Source organism: Eulemur rufifrons, chromosome 5 (genome assembly GCF_041146395.1).
Source record: "Eulemur rufifrons isolate Redbay chromosome 5, OSU_ERuf_1, whole genome shotgun sequence".
NCBI classification, from domain to species: domain Eukaryota; kingdom Metazoa; phylum Chordata; class Mammalia; order Primates; family Lemuridae; genus Eulemur; species Eulemur rufifrons.
The window spans coordinates 42,920,306-42,944,676 of record NC_090987.1 but is presented as its reverse complement, the minus strand read 5'-3'; the positions used below and the strand labels follow the sequence as shown (position 1 = coordinate 42,944,676).

Genomic DNA, 24,371 nt, shown 5'->3' with positions numbered 1-24,371 from the left:
AACTTAATATTTTTATAAAGCATTGTAATATTTTGTGGATAATTGAAATAAAAATTCTCATTGAATGCACCTATTTATCTTTTTAATTGCTATTCATATTTTCTCATTAGTTTTTAACAATTTGGTATATTCTAAATTTATTCTACCATTGGAAAAAATGTTCAGTTACTTGAACTGAGCAGAGTTAAATCAATTCTTTATTAAATTCAGAACATTATTGAACTCATCCTATGTAGTTTTCTACTTGTAGTAGAGACTGGGATCTCACCCTTGCTCTGGCTAATCTTGAACTCCTGGCCTCCCAGAATGCTAGGATTACAGGCGTGAGCCATTGCGCCCGGCCTTACATGTAATTATTGACATTTACGTCATTCATTTCTATGTTGTCAAGTCTATTTATTCCTTTTTAAGCTTAGAAAGTCCTTATCACCCCAAGATTAAATATTTACCTCATCTATATTGCTGTTTATGCTATTTTCTTTTTAACATTTCAATTTGTTTGGAAGTTGAGTATAGAATATGACTTAAGGGCCTAGCATAATTTTTTTTTCCCCACATAATTTTCCTAGCACCAATTATTGGTTTATCCATTCCACCATTGGTTTGGATTCCTGCATTTATTATACACACATGTACACACATATGTTCAATTAACTTATTTCTTCCATCAACATACTTTTAATTACTATCACTTGATAATCTAATAATCAATAGGGCACGTTCCTTTTGCTATTTTTTTAATCTTGGTATCCTGACAAATTCTTGAACAAGTGTAGACTTCCATTTTTCATATTCCAAAAAGATTCAAATGATATTTTGGTTGGGATTACATTATGCTTATAAACTAATTTGGTAAGAATTAGCATTTTCCAAATCAGTCTTCCCATCCCATTTATGCAAATCTTCATTTAGACCTCACAGTAAAGTTCTCCAAACTTTCTGTGTGGGGTTGGGAGATGGGTCTCATCTCCTGTCTGATTACACTGCTGTGAGGATGCCATTCTGGTGCTGCTGCAGACCAGGTCCCCATTTGGTTACAAAAGAAATTAACGTGCAGAGTTGAGAAACAGGATGTTTGCCCAGTGGCATTTATTTCCCTAAAATCAGCTCTTCCCTGCCCATCCTTCTGTGTCTGCTTTTTTTGTTTAAACTATATCAAGCTGAGTTTTTGTCACAAGCAACCAAAGTACTGAGTAATTAACATTCAAATTGTTATTTGGGAAAGGAATACTTCCTTCTGATGAAAATAAGCAATGTGTGCCCAATATTATCTGTTTGCCCTCCACATCCAGGGAAGACTCTGCCCTGCTTCTGCTGGAAGGCTGACCTGCCCTTACCAGATGGTTCCCCTGTTCTCTGGATTCCTGTGGTGTCAGGCCAGTGAGGAGCTCTGGCAGAAGACTGGAGGAAACCGGAAAGAGAGGCCAAGGTATTTATCCTCGGGCTCCCTCCCTGTGAGTTTGGGCTGGCCATGTCCTTCAGCCAACCCTAAGTTCCTCTCAATATGGCCTCTCCTACATTGTCCCCTCTTTCCTTTTGAGGACTGGTAGCAGCTCCCATTACATATCTTTTCTGTTTTAGGGGTGTTGACAATTTTGCTGTTACTAATTCCACCTACTGTATCAATCCCTATGGTTCCCCTCTGCGGCACACCTCTTTGTAAATATCTTTGATTTATCTTAATTTGAGTGTGCCATCTGTTTTCAGTTTGGGCCCTGACTGATACTCATCATAATACCAACAGCTGTATCAGTAGAAAATATTTAATAGGAAACTATTATATCAAAAGGGACAGTTTATACAAAACAATAACATTTTCAGTACAGTAGCAACATATACAATATTATATTAAAAATAAGATTATAAGACTTTATTAACTATGGAGAGAATATACCAAATCTTGAGAATATTCAAAACTCTAAAACTGGAATCTTTAAAAGAGTTTTAAAAGTTAAATTTATATAGGTACATATTTGGAGACAAGGTCTTGCTGTGTTGCCCAGGCTGGAGGGCAGCGGCTATTCACAGGCAGATCATTGCTCTCTATAGCCTCAAGTGATCCCCCCACCTCAGCCCCGTGACTAGCTGGGACTATACAGGCATGCCACTTCACCCAGCTCCTAAATTTATATTTTTAAAAAAATAAACCACATGTGGTAACTCCATTAAACAGAATATTTGATTAGCTGTAACACCCCAATTCAAGAATGAATAGGTTATTTGGTTCATGAATTGAGGTGGTGCTAAGAAGAGGAAATGGAATGAAAAAAAAAAAGGTTATCTGGGCCAAGAGTGGTGGCTCACACCTATAAACCCAGAGCTTTGGTAGGCTGAGGTGGGAGTCTACCAAAAAAAAAAACAGCCAGGCGTGGTGGTGTGCACTTGTAGTCCTAGCCACTGGGGAGGCAGGGTGTGATCATGCCACTGCACTCCGGCTTGGGCTACACAGAGAGAGACCCTGTCTCTAAGAAAAAAAAGAAAAAGTATCCAGAAACTTAGTAAAACAACAGAAGTTAAACAGACAGTGTGAAAATTCCCCAGTAGCAGGAATAGTCCCCAGACCTTTAAGAAACACACAAATGTCTAGTATCTTAGGATGCTTGCAGGGCCCTCCTTGGTTACCCACAACCTTTCTTCAAATCTTAGCTGCACTCAGCTATGGGTCAGTGACCTTTAGGGAAGTAAAGAGATTGGGGTAATGGCCAAAAGGAATAGTGACAAAGTACAAAAAAGGGTAGGGAGTGGATTTCACACCCCAGTTTAAATACAGTGAGAAAATCAGCAAATACAGAAACTGAATTGAGTTAGGAGGAGAAAAATAAGTCCACCAAGTACTTCCAGAGATACCTGGAGGGACACTGGATTTCTCACATACGTGTGGCAGGGGTTCAATCCAGCCCCACTTAGATCTTAAAGGTCAAGTTAACTTGAACAAGCTGGAGGACTTTGAGAATCCAAAGTACAAAATTCCCTCTAGCCTAAGTGTTGATAGGGATGAGAGAAATAAAAAACAAAACTTCGCAGTTGGCCAAAAGGATTGACAATGATACTAATAAAAAAAAGTAGTGTGTTCCTTAAAGGTTATATAATTCCTTTTTTAACTCATAATTGTACTATTTTTTAGGGAAAGCCCTTGTCTCTTACAACATGGAGAAGATACAGTGTGGGGACTAGATGGCAAACGAAATACATGCTTTTATGTTTCCTTCCATCCTAAATGCCTTGAAATGACCAAAGGGTTGTTAGTTTGGTTGGTTGTTTTTGTAATCCTTTCTAGTGCAAGAAAGTTAGAAAAGGGTGGCTTCAGTCCCACAGAAATTTTGAGAAACTCCTGGAACCAGAAGAAACCCAGTCCAAAGGAAATACAAGAGAAAATCCTTGCAGAGTTTTAAGTGCAATTCCAGAGAGTTCAAACTTAAAATCAACAAATTCAAAGAGAAGGAGAGAGCCCTAAAGCAACATCTGTGTTTGTTTTATTGAGGTATAATTTACATACAATAAAATTCACCATCTTAAGTATACAATTAGATGAGTTTTGATGAAGGTGTGCAGTCATGAAACCACTACCACAATCATGATATAGAACATTCCCATCATTACAGAAAGTTCCATTATGTCCCTTGACAGTCAATCTCCTCCATTCACCCCTGACTTCTGGCAACCACTGAGTGTTTTCTGTCACTAGTTTTACATGTCTAGGATTTCATATCAGTGGAATCACCGTATGTAGTCAGTGTGTCTGGTATCTTTCATTTAGCATTATGCTTTTGAGATTCATCTTGTTGTGGCTCAGTAACATTCCATTGTGTGGCTATGACATACCACAACTGGTTTTGTCCATTTACCAGGTGACAGATGTTTAGGTTTCCAGTTTATGGCTATCATGAATAAAGCTGCTGTGAACATTCAAGTATAAGTTTTTAGTGTATATAGGCTTTAAATCCTCTTGGATAAATACATAGGCATAGGATTACTGGATTGTATGATACATGTATATTTAACTTTCCAAGAAGCTGCCAAGCTGTTTTTCAAAGAAGCTGCGCCATTTCATACTCCTACCAGCAATGTATGTGAGTTCCAGGTGCTTCATGTCCTTGCCAATACTTGGTATTGCCGGTCATTTCAATTGTAGCCATTCTGGTGGGTGTTAGTAGTACATCATTGTGGTTTCAGTATGCATTTCCCTAGTGACTAACAACATTACGAGTCTTTTCATATGCTTATTGGAAATTCATATATCTTCTTTGGTGGAATGTCTAATCTTTTGCCTATCTTTTTATTGAGTAGTTTGTCATCTTATTGAGTTGAGTTGTAATTCTTTCAATGTTCTGAATACAAGTCCCTTATCAGACATATGTTTTGTAAATATTTTTGTCCCAATCTGCAGCTTGCTTTTTCATTTCTTTAATGGTTTCTACTGAAGAGAAAACATTTTTTTTTAATTTTTTTTATTTTAATTTTTTTTCTGGTTTTTTTTTTTTTTTTTTTTTTGAGACAGAGTCTCGCTTTGTTGCCTGGGCTAGAGTGAGTGCCGTGGCATCAGCCTAGCTCACAGCAACCTCAAACTCCTGAGCTCAAGCGATCCTCCTGTCTCAGCCTCCCGAGTAGCTGGGACTACAGGCATGCACCACCATGCCCGGCTAATTTTTTCTATATATATTTTTAGCTGTCCATATAATTTCTTTCTATTTTTAGTAGAGACGGGGTCTTGCTCTTGCTCAGGCTGGTCTCGAACTCCTGAGCTCAAACAATCCACCCGCCTCGGCCTCCCAGAGTGCTGGGATTACAGGCGTGAGCCACAGCGCCTGGCCCTGTTTTTTTTTTAATTTCTCTCTCTCTTTTTTTTTTTTTTTTTACTTTGTTTACACAAATGCATACCATTGTAGAGAAAACATTTTTAATTTTGATGAAGTCCAATTATTTTTTCCCTTTTATGATTCAGGCTTTTTGTGTCCTAAGAAAATTTGCCTTACCCAAATTCACAAAGATTTTCTTCAGAAACTTTATAATTTTAGCTCCTGACATTTATTCCATTTTGAAACAATTTATAAGGTAAGGGTCCAGTGTTAGTTTGTTCCAACTGGATATCCAATTGCTCCAGCACCATTGATTGGAAAGACTGTCTTACCCATTGAATTTCCTTGGCATCTGTTTTAAAAAATCAACTGACTACATATGTGTGGGTCTACTTCAGGACTCTCCTGTGTTTCATCGATCTACATGCCTGTCTTATTGACTTGATTAGTGTAGCTTTATAGTAAGTCTTGAAATCAGGTAGTTTAAGTTCTTCAGCATTGTTCCTTTTCAAGATTGTTTTGGCTATTCAAATTTCCACATTTATTTTAGAATCAACTTGTCAATTTCTTCAAAAATTCCTGCTGGGGATTCACATGAGATTACATTGAATCTATAGTCAATTTGAGAAAAACTGATATTTTAACAATATTGAATCTTCCAATCCAAGAATATAAAATTTCTCTACATTTATTTAGGTCTTCTTTAATTGTCCTCAGCAATGCTTTATGGTTTTCGGTACATAGATCTTACATATTTTTCATTAAATTTATCCTAAGTATTTCATATTTTTGGTACAATTGTAAGAGGTATTGTTTTCTAATTTCAATTACTAGCATATCAAATATAGTTGATTTTAAGTTGACTTTGTATCCTGCAAACTCCATATTAGTTCTAGTAGCTTTTTTTGTAAATTCCCCAAAGACAATTTTCTACAAAGATTATCAGTCATGTCATCTAAGAATAAACAGGTTTACTTCTTCCTTTTCAATCTGCCTTTTATTTCTTTTCTTGCCATATTAAACCAGCTAGGACCTGCAGTATTACGTTGAATAGAAGTGGTGAAAGCAGACATCCTTTCCTTGTCCCCAGTCTTAGGGGGAAAACATTAATCTTTCACCTTGAAGTCTGCTGGTAGCTGTTTCTATCTTCTGAAAGAGATTGTAGGGAATTGGTGTAATTTCTTCATTAAATGTTTGGTAGACTTTATCAGTGAAATCATCTGGGTTTGATGCTTCCTGTTTGGAATGTTCTTAATTATTGAGTCACTTTCTTTAATAGATATAGGCCTATTTAGATTGTCTGTTTCTTGTGTGAGTTTTGGAAGATTGTATCTTTCAACAAATTGGTCCATTTTATCTAGATTACCAAATTTGTGGGCACAGAGTTGTTCATGGTATTCTGTTATACTTTTCACATGCATTGTATCTGTAGTGATGTTTACTCTTTCACCTCTGATATTAGTAATTAGTGTTCTCTCTTTTTAGTCTGGTTAGAGGTTTATTGATTTTATTAATCTTTTCTAAGAATCAACTTTTGTTTTCATTGATTTTTCTCTATTGATTTCCTGTTTTCAATTTCATAGATTTCTTCTCTAATTTTTATTTCTTTTCTTCAGCTTACTTTGGTTCAATTTGATTTCCTTTTTCTAGTTTGCTAAGGTTGAAGCTTAGATGATTGATTTTGGGTCTTTCTTCTTGTCTAAAATATGCATTCAATGTTATAAATTTCCCTCTAAGCACTGCTTTCACTGCATCCCACAAAACTGATAGGTTGTGTTTTCATTTACTTAAGAATATTTTTAGACTGGGTACAGTGGCTCATGCCTATAATCCCAGTACTTTGGGAGGCCAAAGCAGGAGGATTGCTTGAGGCCAGGAGTTTGACACCAGCCTGGGCAAAATAGCAAGACCTTGTCTTTACAAAAAATAAGAAAAATCAGTTGAGCACAGTAGCACACACCTGTAGTCTTAGCTACTGGAGAGACTGAGGCAAGAGTATTGCTTGAACCCAGAAATTTGAGGCTACCGTGAGCTATGATCATGCCACTGCATTCCAGCCTAGGTGACAGAAAGACCCTGTCTCTAAAAAAATTTCTTTTAATTTTAATTTCTCTTGATTTCCTCTTTGACCCATGTGTTATTTAGAAGTGGAAGTATATTGTTTAATCTCCATGTATTTTGGGACTTTCTAGTTATCTTTTCATTTCTAGGTCAATTCCATTGTAATCTGAGAGCAGACATCATATGATTTCTATTCTTTTAAATTTGTTAAGGTGTGTTTTATAGTCCAAAATGTGGTCTGTCCTTGGGAATGTTCCGTGTGAGCTTGAAAGAATGTGTATTCTGCTGTTGTTGGATAAAGTCATCTGTAGATGTTGATTATATAGCCAGTTGATTGATGGTGATATTAGATTTGCCTATTTCTGATATAGGTATATTGAAGTCTCCAACTATAATAGTGGACTCATCTATTTTTCCTTGTAGTTATACAAGTTTTTGTCTATTTATTTTGATGCTCTGTTGTTAGGCATATATACATTAAGGATCCTGTGTCTTCTTGGAGAATTAACCCCTTTATTATTATGCCCCTCTTTGTCCTTGATAACCTTTCTTTGCTTTGAAGTCTGCTGTCTGAAATAAATATAGCTACTTCTGCTTACTTTTGGCTAGTGTTAGCATGGTATATCTTTGTCCATTTGTCTCAATCCATTTGTGCTGTTATAACAAAATATCACAGATTGAGTAATTTATAAAGAACAGAAATTTATTTCCTCATAGTTCTGGGGGCTGGGAAGTCCAAGATCAAGGTACAGGTTCAATGTCTGGTGAGGACCAGGATCTCTGCTTCCAAGATGGTGGTGCCTTGAACACTGTGTCCTCAGATGGAGGAAGGAATGGAAGGGAAAAAGGGGATGAATGCTGTTCTTTCCAGCCCTTTTTATAAGGTAATTAATCTCATTCATAACAACTCTGCCCTCATGGCTTAATTACCTCATACTCCCACCTTCTTTTTTTTTTTTTTTTTTTGAGACAGTCTCACTATGTTGCCCTGAGTAGAGTGTCGTGGTGTGTCAGCCTAGCTCACAGCAACCTCTAACTCCTGGGCTCAAGCGATCCTTCTGCCTCAGCCTCCTGAGTAGCTGGGACTACAGGTGTATACCATGACACCCAGCTAATTTTTTTTTTTTTTTTTTTTTATGTTTTTGGTAGAGACAAAGTCTCACTCTTGCTCAGGCTGTTCTCGAACTCCTGAGCTCAAGCAATCCTTCCACCTCGGCCTCCCAGAGTACTAGGATTATAGGCGTAAGCCACCGTGCCCAGCCTGTATCTTTTCTTTAGCTGTAAAATGGAATAGATCATCCCTGCTTACCTCACAGAGTTGTTAGGAGGTTTGGATAAATAATATACCTGTACTCTCTACTGTGCTACCCAAATTACTTACTTTGAGAGGACCTTTAGGTTCTTTCCATCAGTGATTGATTAAAACTTGATCTCAGAAACTTCCAGACTCTCAGGCACATATAACTGATGACAATTAAAGGGTTAATTCCCCAGGTGAATGTCTATTATATTGAGAGACAAAATCCAATCAGGACAAGCAGGCAGCCACCAAGCCTTGGGGGGCCGCAGAACTGTTTTGTTTCACCTGCCCAGTGTTTTGGGAAAAAGAAATTAAGTTAAATGCTAATGTTTAGAAATCAGGATATTTCAACCGAGGTGTGGGGATCGCTTGAGGTCAGGAGTTCGAGACAGCAAGACCCCGTGTCTACTAAAAATAGAAAAAAAGTGGAGCAACTAAAAATAGAAAAAAAAATTAGCGAGGCGTGGTGGTGCATGCTTGCAATCCCAGCTACTTGGGAGGCTGAGGCAGGAGGATTGCTTGAGCCCAGGAGTTTGAGGTTGCTGTGAGCTAGCCCCGGCAACAGTGCTCTTCTTTCAAAAAATTAAAAAAAAATAGAAATCAGGATATTTCATATTGACATTTGGATTTCAGACTTCCGGAAAATGAGAAGATACAGCAACCCGGGGCTCGGATTCTCACAGGACCACAATCGGCTGGACCGAGTACCTGGCTACCCCTTTAAAAGAGCAAGGGCCCTCGGGGGCAGGGTTGGGCGGATAAGAGGTAAGGTATTTAAAGCACTCTGCAAAAAATAGGGGTGTACTGATGACCTGCTTCTTAATTCATCGGGTGGCAAACTGAGGCGGAGGGCACTTACAGAGACCTAGGATTGTCTAGCCCACTGCTCTCCGGGGTGCGCCGGCGGCGACCAGAGGACTCAGGTCAGGAGTTGAGCCACTGGCCGGACTCTGCGTCTTGGCGAACACACTCCGCCAGTCCCTGCTGCTTCCTCCAGGGCGCCGCTCCGCTCCGGGGCAGGTCTCCAATCCAGGCGCGAGGCCGCCTCCTCGGCCAGGGTCCGCGGTGACCCTGAGCGAACCCGCCAGGGGGCAGCGCCAGCCAGTGCCGGGGGCACAGGGCGGGAAAGTTGGGCGTGTAAGGAGGAGCCGGAGAGGCCTGGCGCCCCCGCAGGGCTAAGGTCCCAAGAGCGGCAGCGCCCGCCCCGCGGCCAATCAGCGCTCGGCCGCCCCCGCCGCGCCCTGGGGACCCGACCCGGACCCGGACGCGAGCCCACTGCGCGGGCATGGCGCACGGCAGGGTCTCCCGCCTCTCGGTCCGCGACGTGCGCTTCCCCACGTCGCTGGGGGGCCACGGCTCGGACGCCATGGTAAGCGCCGACCGACGGCCCGGGCCGCTTAGGCGCGGGGGCCCGCGGGGCCCGGGGAGGTTCCCAATTTTGGAAATCGCGTTTCCGTGAAGTGGGAGGCGGGCGTGGGGTAAGATAGACGGTGTAAGTATCCAGAAACTCTCGCCCTCCTGGGTTTTCTTCTTTCTGTTTTTTTTTCTTTGTCGGCGTTTAGAATGTCCTGGTTTTACATTTATGATTCACATTTTGCTGGAAATGGTAGAATATATGCAACAGCAGCAAAATGGTTTTGTTGGGTCCCCACCAATGAAACCCTAGAACACAGCGCTGGCTGCTTCCGTACGGAGGACTTGGTGGGTTCGCAGTGATGGAAACCAGGAAGCCCCGGGCTGGGCGTTTTGAGTGGTGATCCTGCCTTCGCCACAGCTTGCTGTGGGACTCAGAGAAGACGCAAACCTCTCCGGGGGTCACAGTGGGGCTGATACACCAAGCACATGGTAACTCTGGGTCACGTGAGACGGCGCCCACGTAAAATTACCTGCAAACATGGAAAGGATTTGTCACTGTAAAGAGTTATGCAAATGTCAGTTAGTCTTAAGAGATGTAATAAGTAACTCTGACTCTGGGACTTTGATTCCTACCTAATTGCTGAAGAGCTTTTTTGCTCCCTGAGAACTTTGGAAAGACCCTCTCCCGCCTCCTCCCACCCCTCCATCCAAATACAGTAGGAGAGTTCTGTGCAGGGTCTTAAGGGGGGTTCCCCTCTGGCCCCTAGTGGGAAACATCAATGTTAGGAAAGTGGTCCTGTAGGGCGGAGAGGGGAATGGGGTCAGGGAGGGGTCCCCAAGGACTCTAATTCACACCGCAGTGTTTTAATTCCCAAGCTGAGTGGATGGCAAAGTGGTGTTCATTACATTATCTATGCTCTTTGTGGATCCAAAATGTTTTATAAAGAAAGGCCTCTCATTAAAATGTGCTAAATAAGCAAAGTTATTAAAGGCAAAAGAATGTCCTTTTTTCTGAGATTAAGTTCTTCCTGCTTCCCCCACCGCCCCCCCATAGTCCTCTTCCTGCTTTTTAAAATCCTTTTGTGTCCTTTCTTATAGAATGTTATGGTAAATGACTTTAAAAAAAATACCCAGTGGGCAATCCTTCGTGGAACTCCAAGTGTTTGAAATTTTACTGGCTTGTAAATTCCAAACACCTGATCTAATGCAACTGCGGATGCCCCTGCTGAGCCTGAGCAGCTGTGGGTAAGCCACGCTCTCCAAGCCTAGGTTTTCTCATCTGTACAATGGGTATAATAATCTTCACTGCATACGTGAAAGTGAAATGCCTATAAGGAGCCTGACACAGAGAAGACCCTCAATAAGAATTGTCTATAATTACTATTTACAGATGAGGAGATTGAAACAGAAGGAACTCTGGCCTAGACTTGACTTTGAGTCTGTAAAGTGTTAAGACAGCCTGGTTGACTGTGGAATAATTTAAGAAATGGAATTTGTCTATGGCCCTGAGTGGTATATGACCTCTGGGTGAGGGGAGATTGTCTGATACCTGTATTGCAAGCTCATAAATAGTTAAGCATTTATCTTCAGGAGATAGGATGCATGTCATGTACTGGCTCTCAAGTTGCCTTCTTGATAGAGTGTGCTACTTTGCAGTTCTCCGTGGTGATGGCTTCATGCACCCTCATGACATACTGGACTGTGTTTGGCACTTAGCAGCAGAGTTTGCCTCCCTGATCAGAAGCAGGATATTTTCATGAAGGAGCCCTGAAATTATCCTCAAAACCTCCTAAAGGTTCCTGCTATGGTTTCTTAGTCACTTTGTTAGAAAAGTGGAGCGCTCAGGCCTGTGGGTATTTACTAGTTGCTCACTTGTCCAGGCACTCACCAAGCTTCCAGAGAGCTGCAGGGCTGTGAGCTCACAGCCCAGCTCCAGGGGACTCTGGCCACCTCCCAGCTATACGTTTCCTCTTCTTTTCTCATTGTCTATGAGCTCCCTGGGGTGGCTCTTCGAGACCCCTCTTTCCCCTCCATCCCCCAGTCCTGTACCCTCAGCAGATGGAAGATGTTGTCCAGTGCATCACTGAGAAGACAGAAGACAAATGCACCCTCATCCTTTCCTTTATTCACTGTCATGTCCTGCTGCAAGGATAATCTCTTCTCCTGTGTCCTCCTTCCCCTTCTTGACTCCAGAGGCTCGCATTCTCATCCCCCGCTCCAGCGTTTTCATCTACAGCCTCCCCTTTTCCCATGGTTCCTTCTCCATCCCACACAGACAGGGCTTCCCATTTTGGAACAGTCTGTACTTGCCCCTAACACCTCTCTAGCTGCCTTCTGTGTCTGCCCCTCCTTCCCAACTCGAAATCACTGGTCCCTGCCTGTTGCTGCCATCCTTTCCATCTGCTTCCTCCTTAGTCTGAAATCAGCTTCTGTTTCCTTCCTTCTCTTGGAATTGTCCTTGTTATTTCTGCTTCCAGTGTCCTTCAGCCTCAGCTACATTTATGCTGTCTGCCACCTCCTCTTCCTGCCATTTGTCCGGACCAGCGTCCTGCCTTTCTTACCGCTCCTTCTGACACTGACCCCTTCTTCCCTCTCTAAGGCTCAGGCCTCAGTGTCTCTCTTGTCTCCTGGCACACTCCTGTTAAGGGCCCTTTCCTTGTTCTTGGCTTCAGGTGCCTGCCTTTATGCCAGAGACCCCCAGATCTCATGCAGATCTGCCGTCTCACCTCAAGTCCGGCTGCCACCCGGACCCTTCTTGTTGGGCTTCTCACCTTCGTGCTAAACATGGGCTGTGCAGACTGGAACTCGTCATCTTCCACAGGCTGCCGCTCTCTCCCTCCTCACCCTTCTGGGATCATTCTGCCAGTCACAGGGACTCAACAGCTTCAAGTCACTTTGGGCTCATCTCGTCCTTCTCACCCACATGACCTTCAGTGAAAGGTGTCCTTTTTGCATTGCTTCCTCTCCTTGTAACCCAGAAACTTCCGATAGCTCTTTAGTTCTTGGAGTTTCCTTGTCAGCCTCATCTCAGCTCCCCCAGTGGCTGGGCCATACCCACTGGTCACCAACCCTCAACACACTCCAGTCCTTCCCTTGCTTTTCCCTTCTGCTACCTGCACTGCACTGCCACCTCACCTAAGATGTTCTTCCCTCCCAGGTCCTTTGTGCCCCCTTCCCACTGCCAAAAGCTCCCCCTCCTTGACCTACCAGCTCAGCTGCTGACTTCATCCTGAAGCCTTCTCCAGTTTCACGTGCATTCAGCCAGTGCTCTCGGCCTGTCTTTCTTAGTCTGCATCTCCCAGGGACTCAGCATGTTCTGCCTTATATAGAGTTGTTGTAGCCATGTCTTCTCAACTGTAACTGCCTCATGGCGGGCGTGTCTGCACCCCCGCAGCAAGCTGCACCATCTCTGATACCTCGTTGGTGCTCAGCAATGCCGACACCAAATTCCCACCACTGGACTCTGACACCAGACTCTTGTCCATCATGGTCACCTCCCTCTCCCCCACCTACCCTCAAATACAGGGATTTGAATTCTGCCTCCATAACTTAACTGTGATACGACCTTGAACAAGTTACTAGACCTTTTAAAATTCCATTTCCTCCTTTCTAGGATAGGGATGATAGCACCTACTTTATAATATTATTGTGAGGATTAAATTAAACCATGGTAAAGCTCTTAGAATAGTATGCCTGGCACAATAAATAATTTTTAATAGTAGTAACAGTAATAAATTGTTTGCCATAGCTTTATGCAAAATTCTTCAATAGTTACATCCTACATCCCTTATTAACACATTCAGATCTTCTGCCTGGGAAGCTGGGCAAGGTGGCTCACACCTGTAATCCTAGCAGTTTGGGAGGCTGAGGTGGGAGGATCACTTGAGGCCAGGAGTTCAAGACCAGCCTGAGCAAGAGCGAGACCCCTGTCTCTACTGAAAAAAGAAAAAAAAAATAGCCAGGCAACTAAAACTAGAAAAAAATTAGCTGGATGTGGTGGCATGTGCCCATAGTCCCAGCTACTCAGGATGCTGAGGCAGTTGGATTGCTTGAGCCCAGGAGTTGGAGGTTGCTGTGAGCTAGGCTGACGCCACGGCACTCTAGCCCTGGCAACAGAGCAAGACTCTGTCTCAAAAAAAAAAAAAGCAAGCAGATCTTCTACCTGGTTTTCTGGGATCTCTGTTAACTGTCCCCACGCTACCTATCCAATCTTGTGCCTTCACAGGCCTTTTGTTTCTCTGTCTCACAAAGGCCTCTGGATTTCGTATTGTTATCCCTTCCCTGGGTGCTTTCATCTGCCTCTTTGCCCCCTCAGGAATTCCCTCAAGTTCTGCTTCCTCTTTGCTCTCCCTCCACCTTGACCGTCTGCGCTCCTTACAAGCACCCACACTTCAGCACACAACCTTGTACTCTTAGCTTGTTCTCACCTGGTTCTGTGAGTTAGCTTTTTCTCCCCACTGTATGATAAATCTCTGGAGACAGACTTGTTTTTTTTAAAAAACTTCTGTATCTCCCGTATCAATAAGTGGCATTGAGTTTCATAACAGTTGATCAGTAAACACTTGTTATCAAAATACTGTTTGACAGTAGAAAGTTAACAAACACATTGACTGCCACGCTAGAAAAAATTTTTTTTTCCTTGGGGCCACGGTGTTTTATTACGAAAAAAGAATCAAAACTTTGAAAATAAAACGATCCATTCTAATTTAATGAAAAATTTGTTATTTTTTTATTGTTTTCTGTGCGTGACTTACATGCTCCCAAGGTAGAGAGACGTGTGAGTTACATATGCTTCATGAGACCCCGGGCTCAAAACTAGCATGAGTTAAATACAACTCACGTGGCAGTTAATGTGTTAGAATAACATAGAACAAAACAAAAAAAAATGGGTTAATTGGTCTTGGAGCTTTACTTCTTCATTTTTCCCCAATGGTGTCCTCTGAGCCTATGCCATTGTATTTTCAACTCTACTGTAAATTGCTGCAAGGGAAATCAGTCCAATTTTATGTAAGAGCTTCCTGAAACTTTGGCTTGTTCAAGTGGAGTGACTTGTAAATGTAACTCTGTTCAAAGAACTGACAGAGATAGCTGAGAGCAAAAACTCCTGGATTTAAAATCAAGCCCCAATTTTTGACCTAATTGCACCTGTGGAAATAATTTGGATCCTTCAGGAGGGCATCCTTTTGTCCATTCAGAGCTCCTGTGTTCTTTGGGGTACATCAGTGGTTCCATCAGTTGGAACTGTTCTTGCATAGCCCCTGAGGCACTGTCTATCCTCATGTGATATCATTCTCATGGTATCTCAGGGTTTCTCATGTTCGCGTTGCTTGGGTTGGGGGCATCTCTCCTGCAGCACACGGACCCTGACTACTCGGCTGCCTATGTCGTCATAGAGACGGATGCGGAAGATGGACTCAAGGGGTATGGAATTACCTTCACGCTGGGAAAAGGCACTGAAGTTGGTGAGTTGACGATTCCTTTATGGTTCCAGAATGCTTAATTTTCACTTAGAGTTCAGTTCTGACCTTGATTTTTTCTCTGTACACTGCTCAAAGTGAGTAAAAACGGTGTTTCGTGGTTTGGTGTTTATTTTGCTAGGAGAAATTAGAAAGTGGCAGAGAGTTTGGCCTTTCTCCCTACTGTCATCTATAGACTGGTGCTAGAAAATCCTTGGATCTCTGTCCATTTCTCTGTGTCGGATGATAACTAGGAGGATGTTGTTCACCTGCTTTTAGTCCTTGGCCACTGTAGAGCGTTTACAACCTGAAATAGCTGAGTAACCCAGGGTGATGAGAGGGAGGAGATGTGAGCTTATGTAGCGAGCTTAGTGTGGTGTGCACAGTCTACTCGCTTTTCAAAATATTTCAACGTTTGGAGTTGGTTTCATCTTCACTTATTTTCATGGCAGAAAAGGCCTTTGGCCCTGCCCCGTCTCAGAGGTCTCGTCTGGGGAAGAGCAGACTCTTTAGGATACACGCTGAGCCATGTATAAGTCGTTCTTTTTTCTTTTTCCTATTTTCTTAAACTGAAGAGACTGAATATGATGTAACCTTTCTCAGAGCTGGGTGAGATCTCAGTGGTGCTCTTGGGCTCCCTCATTTTTTAGAGATAAGGAAACTGAAGCCCAGACAGCTACTTAGCAAGTCACAGCAGAACCTCCCCACTGCCTGAAGCACTTTCTCTGCAGAACTTTTTTTTTTTTTTTTTTGAGACAGAGTCTCACTCTGTTGCCCAGGCTAGAGTGAGTGCCGTGGCGTCAGCCTAGCTCACAGCAACCTCAAACTCCTGAGCTCAAGGGATCCTCCTGTCTCAGCCTCCCGAGTAGCTGGGACTACAGGCATGCACCACCATGCCCGTCTAATTTTTTCTATATATATATTTTTGGCTGTCCATATAATTTCTTTCTATTTTTAGTAGAGATGGGGTCTCGCTCTTGCTCAGGCTGGTCTCGAACTCCTGAGCTCAAACGATCCGCCCACCTCGGCCTCCCAGAGTGCTAGGATTACAGGCGTGAGCCACCGCGCCCGGCCTCTGCAGAACTTTTAAATGCAACTTTTTTTGAATACATACTACATGCACATGGTTCAGACTTCCAGAAGTCCATAAAGGTGACCTTTGCCAGATCAATTTTAAAGAATCATTAGGGGCCCAAGCCAAATGATGATAGATTGAAGAGTAAGGGTCTGGGAAGGAGGGAAACAGATTCTCTAATTTTGCTGATGATGAGAGACAGACCTCTCCCATGGATATTTGCCCTCTTGCTAGTTGTAGAATAAAAGTCTTGCCCAAAAGAAGTGTGAGTGTGTGTGTGAATGACAAGGGAACCTTTCTTGAACTTTCACTGGATACCGCCACGGTGGCCGCTGTTCAGCTCTTCTCAGGGCTGATGGTCAGTCGTGCAGCAAGTCAGTCCTTCACAGACTTCTCTAGAGTGCTCCTGCGTCTCAGGTGCTCTGCTGAGGGAGAGAGATAGAGAAGACAGAATCCCCCGTACAAGGAGCATGCAAGCTTAATGGGGAAACAGACATAAAAGAAATGATCGTAGTGCAGTGTGAGAATTACTGTTTTTAAAAAATATGTACAAGGTACACAGAGAAAAGGGATTTCTTCACTCTGTCCAGGAATCTCGGAGAAGGTTTCAGAGCAGTGGTAGTGCTTTGAGGTGAGTCTCGAAGAATAAATAGAAATTTATCAGGCAGATGGAGGAGACCAGATGCAGTCCCTCCTGCCCTCCCCCCCATTAAGTCAATAATTTACTGTTAAAGTTTTCCCCAAAGTAGTAACCGCCGACCAAGATAGATTTGTGAGCTGTGTCTCAGCCTATTCTGTGACTTTAATTGTCCCCTGGTTGTAAGTTGAGTACTTTATGAAGCTGCTGCCTTTCTCCGTACTGCAAACCCTACAGTATGGCCCTCAGAGGTGGCATAAAACTCAGGGAACTTACAAAATATATTACGGGATAGGCCATTGGAACCACTATCTGTTAACAGCCACGACTTTGAACTTTGCTGACTTGAGCACACATAGAAGGACCCTGAGCAGGGAGACAGAGAAGAAGCTCTTCTGGGATGGTAGCTGAGCTCAGGACTTGGGGCCTTTACTGACCCTCCTTCTCCTCTCCCAGCCCCACCCAGCTGTCCTGGTGGACAACTCCGGCAGGGGCAAATCAATATCCATCTCTTCATCACTTTAATAAATGGCTCTTATGTGCTAATGATGTTGGCTTCTGCCTTTTTCAGACCACAACATGACGGGACCCATTTTAATTTTAACCTTGCTACATATTTCAGGTGACTCACTGCAGTCTCACTAAATGTGTTCCTTGGCACTCATGCTAAAGATGAAAAATTCCATTAGCTCGTCCTGGTTCTCCTATGGCCTTTATTAGCTTACTTACCTAATCATTCTTTTATGATCCAAAAAAAGAAGAGAAAAATAGTGCTGTCTTCCCTGCTATGGAGAGAGTGCTCGTGTGTGTGTGTGTGTGTGTGTGTGTGTGAGAGAGAGAAGGTTGTTTTTTTAAATGTATAGAAAATGTATAGATTGCCCTGGGTGAGGTGGCTCATGCCTGTAATCCTAGCACTCTGGGAGGCCCAGGCGGGAGGATTGCTCGAGATCAGGAGTTCGAGGCCAGCGTGAGCAAGAGCGAGACCCCGTCTCTACTAAAAATAGAAAGAAATTATATGGATAGCTAAAAATATATATAGAAAAATTAGCCGGGCATGGTGGCACATGCCTGTAGTCCCAGCTGCTCGGGAGGCTGAGGGAGGAGGATCGCTTGAGCCCAGGAGTTTGAGGTTGCTGGGAGCTAGGCTGACGCCACGGCACTCTAGCCCAGGCAAGAGAGTGAGACTTTCTCTCAAAAAAAAATTAATAAATAAACAAAAAATAAAAAAAAGATGAGATCATCCTTAGCTTTTGTTAAATGTACTTGTTACTGTCATGCAAACAAGAGGTGTGCTTCAGTCAGGGATTTATATCAACAATCGAATCCAAGAGACCAAGGTTTGATGTAGAGAATAATATACTCTTATGAGTCACTGACTTACTCTGCAGGTTTTCTTTAATCCAAGAGCTTGATCATCAAGGAGTGAAGAGGATTCTTCTCCTCAAAATTCTAGGGAATGAATGAATGAATGAAATGATGGCATATCCCATTAACAAAAGCCCTAGAGAACCCGGAATGGCTGGTTTAGCCCTAAATGCTGCATCCAATAGCAAGTCCACAATCTGAGAGTTATCTCATACAGAGGCCAGACCTGCCCTAGTAGCATGTGGTTCTACTTTCAAAATGTCTTTCCCATAGGATCTGATTACACCTCTACAACTATCCTATTAAATGACCTAAAAATTTTACTATTGAAGGAATGGCAACACCAAACAAGTTTATCAAAACGTTTTATAATAAATTATTTGCTTTGAAGCTAAGTCAGTGACTTGATCTAATTATTTTGGTCATATACACATAGACTAGATGTTTTCTAGTTTGGGCAAAGGATCGAAGGGTCTTTCTCATACTATTTGCTACTTATTCTTCATCTTAAATAATACAATAAAGCCTTTTAAAGTAAAGCACCAAAAATGAAATAATTGATGGTAATGCTGACCCAAATTAAGTTTAACCTTCCAACTACTTATGAAAAATGTAGTATATCACAGGTAAATCAATAGTAAGAAATTTAATGTTTGTGAAAAGAGTTTTCATGGACTTTAACATTTTATATTTAAGTATTATGCTAATTGTAAATTCATTTAATTTAATTTTTTTTTTTTTTTTGAGATAGGGTCTCACTCTGTGGCCAGGGATAGAGTGCAGTGGCATCATCATAGCTCACTACACCCTCACACTCCTGGGCCCAGGCGATCCTCCTGCCTCAGCCTCCCAAGTAGCTGGGACTACAGGTATGCGCCACCATACCTGGCTAATTTTTCTGTTTTTCATAGAGACGGATCTCGCTCTTGCTCAGGCTGGTCTCAAACTCCTGACTTCAAGCAGTCTTCTAGCCTTGGCCTCCCAACATGCTAGGATTATAGGCATGAGCCACCACACCAGCCTCATTTAATCTTTAATAGTGTGTTAATGTTGTTAATTCATGGCATTTTCTATATTTTTCACTAATGTAAAGGCATTTCTTTTCTCCTTTTCTTTTTTTAAGTCCATAAATCAAGGCTGGGTATGGTGGCTCATGCCTGTAATTCCAGTGCTTTGAGAGGCTGAAGCAGGAGGATCACTTGAGCCCAGGAGTTTGAGGTTGCAGTGAGCTATGATCGTGCTCCAGTCTGGGTGACAGAGCAAGACTGTCTCTTAAAAGAAAAGTCAAAGTTTTCTTATTTCTTAGGAGCAGTGAACTACCATGAGTTGGCTTTTGATCTGATTGTCCAAACACTTTACAAAGTCAACAGGAAGATAATTTGGGAACATTATTTAAACTTGCAGATCAATGGTTGTTGTTCAGTGACAACTAATCAAAATATGTTTCCTCTACTCAGGAAATTTAGCTCGGTATATGGATTATTAGCTATGCTACTTGTGTGATATTTGTTGTGACAACCACAAAAGACATATTTGGAGCAGTTTTAAAAAGCATATACCTTTTACATTTAAATTTTTTTCATAAAATGTTCACATTAGTTTGTGGTGTTTTCATGTCTAAATTTATTGACGTCATATTCAAACATAAACAAGAAGTAAATCTTTTTTTAATAGTTGTCTGTGCTGTGAATGCCCTCGCCCATCATGTGCTTAACAAGGACCTCAGGGACATTGTTGGTGACTTCAGAGGCTTCTACAGGCAGCTCACAAGTGATGGGCAGCTCAGATGGGTAAGGGACCTATTTTATAAAATGCTTTTATAAGTAGTATTACTAAGGTTTAAGAAAATTTTGAAGTAAAACATTTTATTCAGATAAATGAGAGCTTGAGCCATTTAGATCATCAGTGTTTTAAGCTGATCAACTCCCATCTGTAAGACTTCAGTCTGATGTATTTGGATCCTGAGAGCTCTCTCTGCTCGTAAGGACCTCATCTCTCACTCCCTAAATTGGAAAACGTGGTCTAGTGGATAATACTGAATGGACAGCCTTGTTTGGAGAGATAATGTGAGTAGCACTGGAGATGTGGGGGGAGGTTGTTAGGGAGAGAAACATAAGAGCAAAGTTAAAAAGATGGATGCCCACAGCACCTGTTATGTGTGTAGGTTGGCATTTGAACTGTCAGTTCAAGGCATGAAAACGTGAGGTTCTAGAGAAAAGATTCTAACACAGTAAGATAACGCTAATAACCTGGACTTTGCCTTTGTCTTACCACGTTTATCGTTCCCTAACTCTGCTTGGCCTCCCGTCCATGCACAGAGAAGGGCACAGGCGAATGCACTTTCCATATTGCCTTAGATTTCATTTTTGACTTTCTGCAAAGCAAGTTAAACTGGCCTTGAGAGGTGTCACCTTGAAGAAGTTCCTACTAGCTGAATCTGGAACAATTCAAGCATCAAAATAAATATGATAGTAATGGCTTATAAACCTATTGAATAAAATAAGAATCCACAAGTACATTCAGATAATAAATAGAAGGGAAAGCTCATCATTACAGTAGAATACAAACTAATAAATATAAGGGGAATGATAATATTAGAAAATCACCATATTGCAGCCAGCGCAGCCATAATTAATTGAGACAGGAGTCATCAATGGATGCTCAAATTTTGGGGCAGTGGTCACTTCTTCACTTAGAAAAGGAAATGGTAACCTCACAGTGGAGACAGCAAATGGACACTAACTTACCCAAGTGGTAAAAGTTGATAACCCTAATAATATTAATAAAACGACATGATCACTTAAGTAGTATTTATGCCAAAAAGTGCATAACCTGAATCTAATCGTGAAGGAAGTCCAGACCAACCCATATTGAAGGATGCTGTACAGTCAGCTGCCTGTACTCTTTTGAAATGTCAATTACATTAAAAAAAGAAGAAGAAAGATTGTTCTAGGTAAAAAGACTAAAGAGACATGACAATTCAATGCAATACGGGATCCTGGATGGGATATAGATTAGGGTAAAATAAAGTATATTATTGGGAAAATTGGCAACATTTGATTATGGACTGTCTTTTACATAGTCGTGCTCTGTCAGTGTTATATTCCCTGAATGCCATCATTGTACTACGGATATGTAAGAGGATGTCCTCATTTTTAGGAACTAGACACTGAAGCATTTGGGGTTAAAAGAGCATGATATCGCAACTTTACTTTCAAATGGTTCAGAAAAAAGTGCGTGTGTGTGTGTGTGTACATATTTACATATACATGTAAATAGAGGAAAAGACAGGAGTTTTTCCTGCTAGTTTTGCTACTCTTCTGTAGATTAGAAACTGGTTTTTAAAAACCCTAACCTTTAGGTCAGTTTCTGTTGCTGCCTTTTAATTCTTGACACGTGTCCCTGGCTAGAAGACCTAACTATCTTTTCCATTTCTAAGTGCTGTTGCGTTTTGCTTCCCAACCAGATTGGTCCAGAGAAAGGCGTGGTGCACCTGGCGACGGCGGCCGTTCTCAATGCCGTGTGGGACCTGTGGGCCAAGCAGGAGGGAAAGGTGACTCATCTCACAGCCACCCCTGTGGCCGGGGGAGCAGCAGGCACTGACTTTCTCTGTAACCAGCCGTTGGACAAACACACGCCAGGCCCCCAAAAGGAAATGCAAAGAATTGCTTTGACTTTTTCTCCCCGGGAAGATACTGGCAGTAGTTAGGAAATTACAGGCGCGGGAGAAAGAGGAGGGACAGTGGAAGGCACAGGCAGCCTGAGAGCAAGGGTGGGTGCTCGGGCCAGACGTCTGACACCCAGAGTTTGTCACTAGCTCATTTACTGTTAGGAGAAAAATGGGTTCTTCACACACACATTTTACAAATCTTTTTTTTTTTTTTTTTTTTTTATTCAAGCCTCTCTGGAAGTTGCTTGTGGACATGGTAAGTAGAATCTTTAATATCGCAACTGTTTCTGTAAATGAAATGGATTTTGGGGGTTACCTGCCTTTTGATAATCAGTAAATATCTTCAGGATTGTCTATTGATCACTGTAGTGATAATAAACCAAAAAAAAAAAACCCAGTAAAATACAATATTGCTTTTCTGATATTAGACAGAACAGATGGCTGTGCTCAGGCAGGTGGTGCGGTGGGACACCCGCCCCATCTGTAACACGTGATGCAAATTCCTAACTATGAAAAGAGAATCGTCATAGCTTCTCTAAGAACCTCCTAGAATTAAAGGCCAAATGAGAAAAGTGCTTCATAAACTCTGGAAAGCAAGGTGTTACTATTAAGATACCATCGGGTCACGCTGACTCCAAAAGCACGCTCACACGGTTACAGTCCCTGCCAGACGGTTCCAGCAGGGAAAGAGCTTAACACTGAGTTCTAAAGATACGCACTTGGCTGCTTTCTTTCCCCTTGGCCTATTTATAGCAGGGACAGCACCTGGCTGCTGAGGAGGAAAAATCTCAGAGCAAGTTAAAGGGTAGTGAGCTTCAGACCCGGGCAGAGCTGGCTTGAATCTGGGCTTCAAGACTAAGTAGCTGAGTGACCTTGAGCATGTGACTTACCCACTCTGAGCTTCAGCTGCCTCAGCGTGGTGCCTTGGATGGTCGCCAAAACCCTGGTGGTCCACAAATGAAGGCCCTTGTTATTAATTGGCGGCAAAATTAAGCAAAAGCAAAGAACACCTTGGCCTTGAAGACTGTTGGGCCAGTAGACCTCGCTCCTCCCCTGGAGGACAGTGAAGACAGTGAAGTCACATCGTCTCTCTGATGTGGCTGAGGGTGGCCTGGGGGCCATCTGAAGGAGAAAGATGTGGACCTCTTGACCCGCTGTCCAGGCTCAAGATCAGCTGTTCACAGAGGTGCAGGAGGTGGCCACCAAAAGGGAATGATCTGAGGGCCACCAAAAAGGTGCCAGGGATCCCACCTGTGGACTTCCTGTTTTGGGGATCCTGTTCCCCGTTTCAATGCCAGCAGTCTTAAAAGAAGCAGAATGTCAAGATTGAAAGAGCTTTTAAGACTTTTGACAGGCTGGGCACAGTGGCTCACGCCTGTAACCCCAGCACTTTGGGGGAGCCGAGGCAGGAGTTTCACTTGAGCCCAAGAGTTCGAGACCAGCCCGAACAACGTAGTGAGAGCCTGTCTCTACAAAACAATAGAAAAATTACCCAGAAATTGTGGCACACACCTATAGCCCCAGCTTCTAGGGAGGCTGAGCCAAGAGGATCACTTGAACCCAGGAGTTTGAGGTTGAGGTTGCAGTGAGCTGCGATGACATCACTGTACTCCAGCCCAGGCAACAGAGCAAGACCCTGCCTCAAAAAAAAAAAAAAAAAAGACTTTTGACAGCTATAGTAGCGTATTCCTGGTCAGCATAAGATATCAGTGGGAATGGAGCTACCAGTTATTTTCTAGCCAACTGTTCTGTTGTCGGGGGAGAGGTCTTATCTCCAGTCCCAGCGGAGATGTCAGCCAGCTGGGCTGGTGCACTCCCGGGTCATCCGCTCCATCCCTGTCAAGGAAGCCCATTATCCCCCTTTGGCAGGAGAGGAAGTGGCCCCAGGCCGTGCTGCCAGTGAGCGGTGGGCCCAGGGCTGCCCTGGGCGGCCTGGCGCAGAGAGCAGCCTCTTCCCCGCGCAGCAGCTGCGCCAGTCCTGCCCTGTGCCCTCGTAGCCAGCCAGCCCTGAGGGGCGGAGCAGCTGTGCAGAGGGACACAGGCGTTCCTGCCTACTCGTTTAACTCGCTCTGAGTGTCGGCCTGGTGCCAGGTCCTCCTTCGGGCAGCCATGGTAGTAGGACAGGCTGGGGCTGTGAGGGGTCAGAGCACGAGGGAGGACTTGCCCTGAGGAATGGCAGAATCAGACAGCTTAGCACAGTCCCAGTGGCCCTTCCAGGGAGGGGTGAGCCCCGTGCATCAGGGGAAGCAGCTTCTCAGAAACATAATCAGCCTCTGCATCGACTCAGGCCTTTCCCCTCCTGTCGCACCGCCAGGACCCCAGGACGCTGGTATCCTGCATAGATTTCAGGTACATCACCGACGTCCTGACTGAGGAGGATGCCTACGGTGAGTTGTCGCGACGGAACTGGGAGCTTCCTGGTCCGTGCTGCTGTGCGCACACAGTAATGGCGCGCTTTGTCATCTGAAAGGGTGAGTGATGCTTTTTATCTTTTCCAGAAATACTGCAGAAAGGTCAAGTTGGTAAAAAAGAAAGAGGTGGGTTGTGAGGAAATGTTCTTCCTTGTTTTGCTAACGTTGTCCACGTTTGAGTGTCCCTGTCCTTGGGGGTGCACATTGTTGTCCCCGGTGCCCTGTGCCGGGCAGCCGGGCCCTC

General features: G+C 43.2%; 1 protein-coding gene across 2 annotated transcripts in view; it reads left to right on the top strand.

The window, feature by feature from the left end:
- The first annotated feature begins 9,442 nt into the window (after positions 1-9,442).
- The window catches only part of ENOSF1 (enolase superfamily member 1), a 28,404-nt gene continuing 13,475 nt past the window's right edge, over positions 9,443-24,371 (top strand). For both annotated transcript variants that reach the window (XM_069468534.1, XM_069468533.1), the window contains exons 1-7: positions 9,443-9,526; positions 14,867-14,975; positions 19,721-19,836; positions 21,513-21,599; positions 21,946-21,972; positions 24,031-24,103; positions 24,215-24,253. In XM_069468534.1, the coding sequence (XP_069324635.1) occupies positions 9,443-9,526; positions 14,867-14,975; positions 19,721-19,836; positions 21,513-21,599; positions 21,946-21,972; positions 24,031-24,103; positions 24,215-24,253 (535 nt within the window). The remainder of the gene's footprint in view (positions 9,527-14,866; positions 14,976-19,720; positions 19,837-21,512; positions 21,600-21,945; positions 21,973-24,030; positions 24,104-24,214; positions 24,254-24,371) is intronic.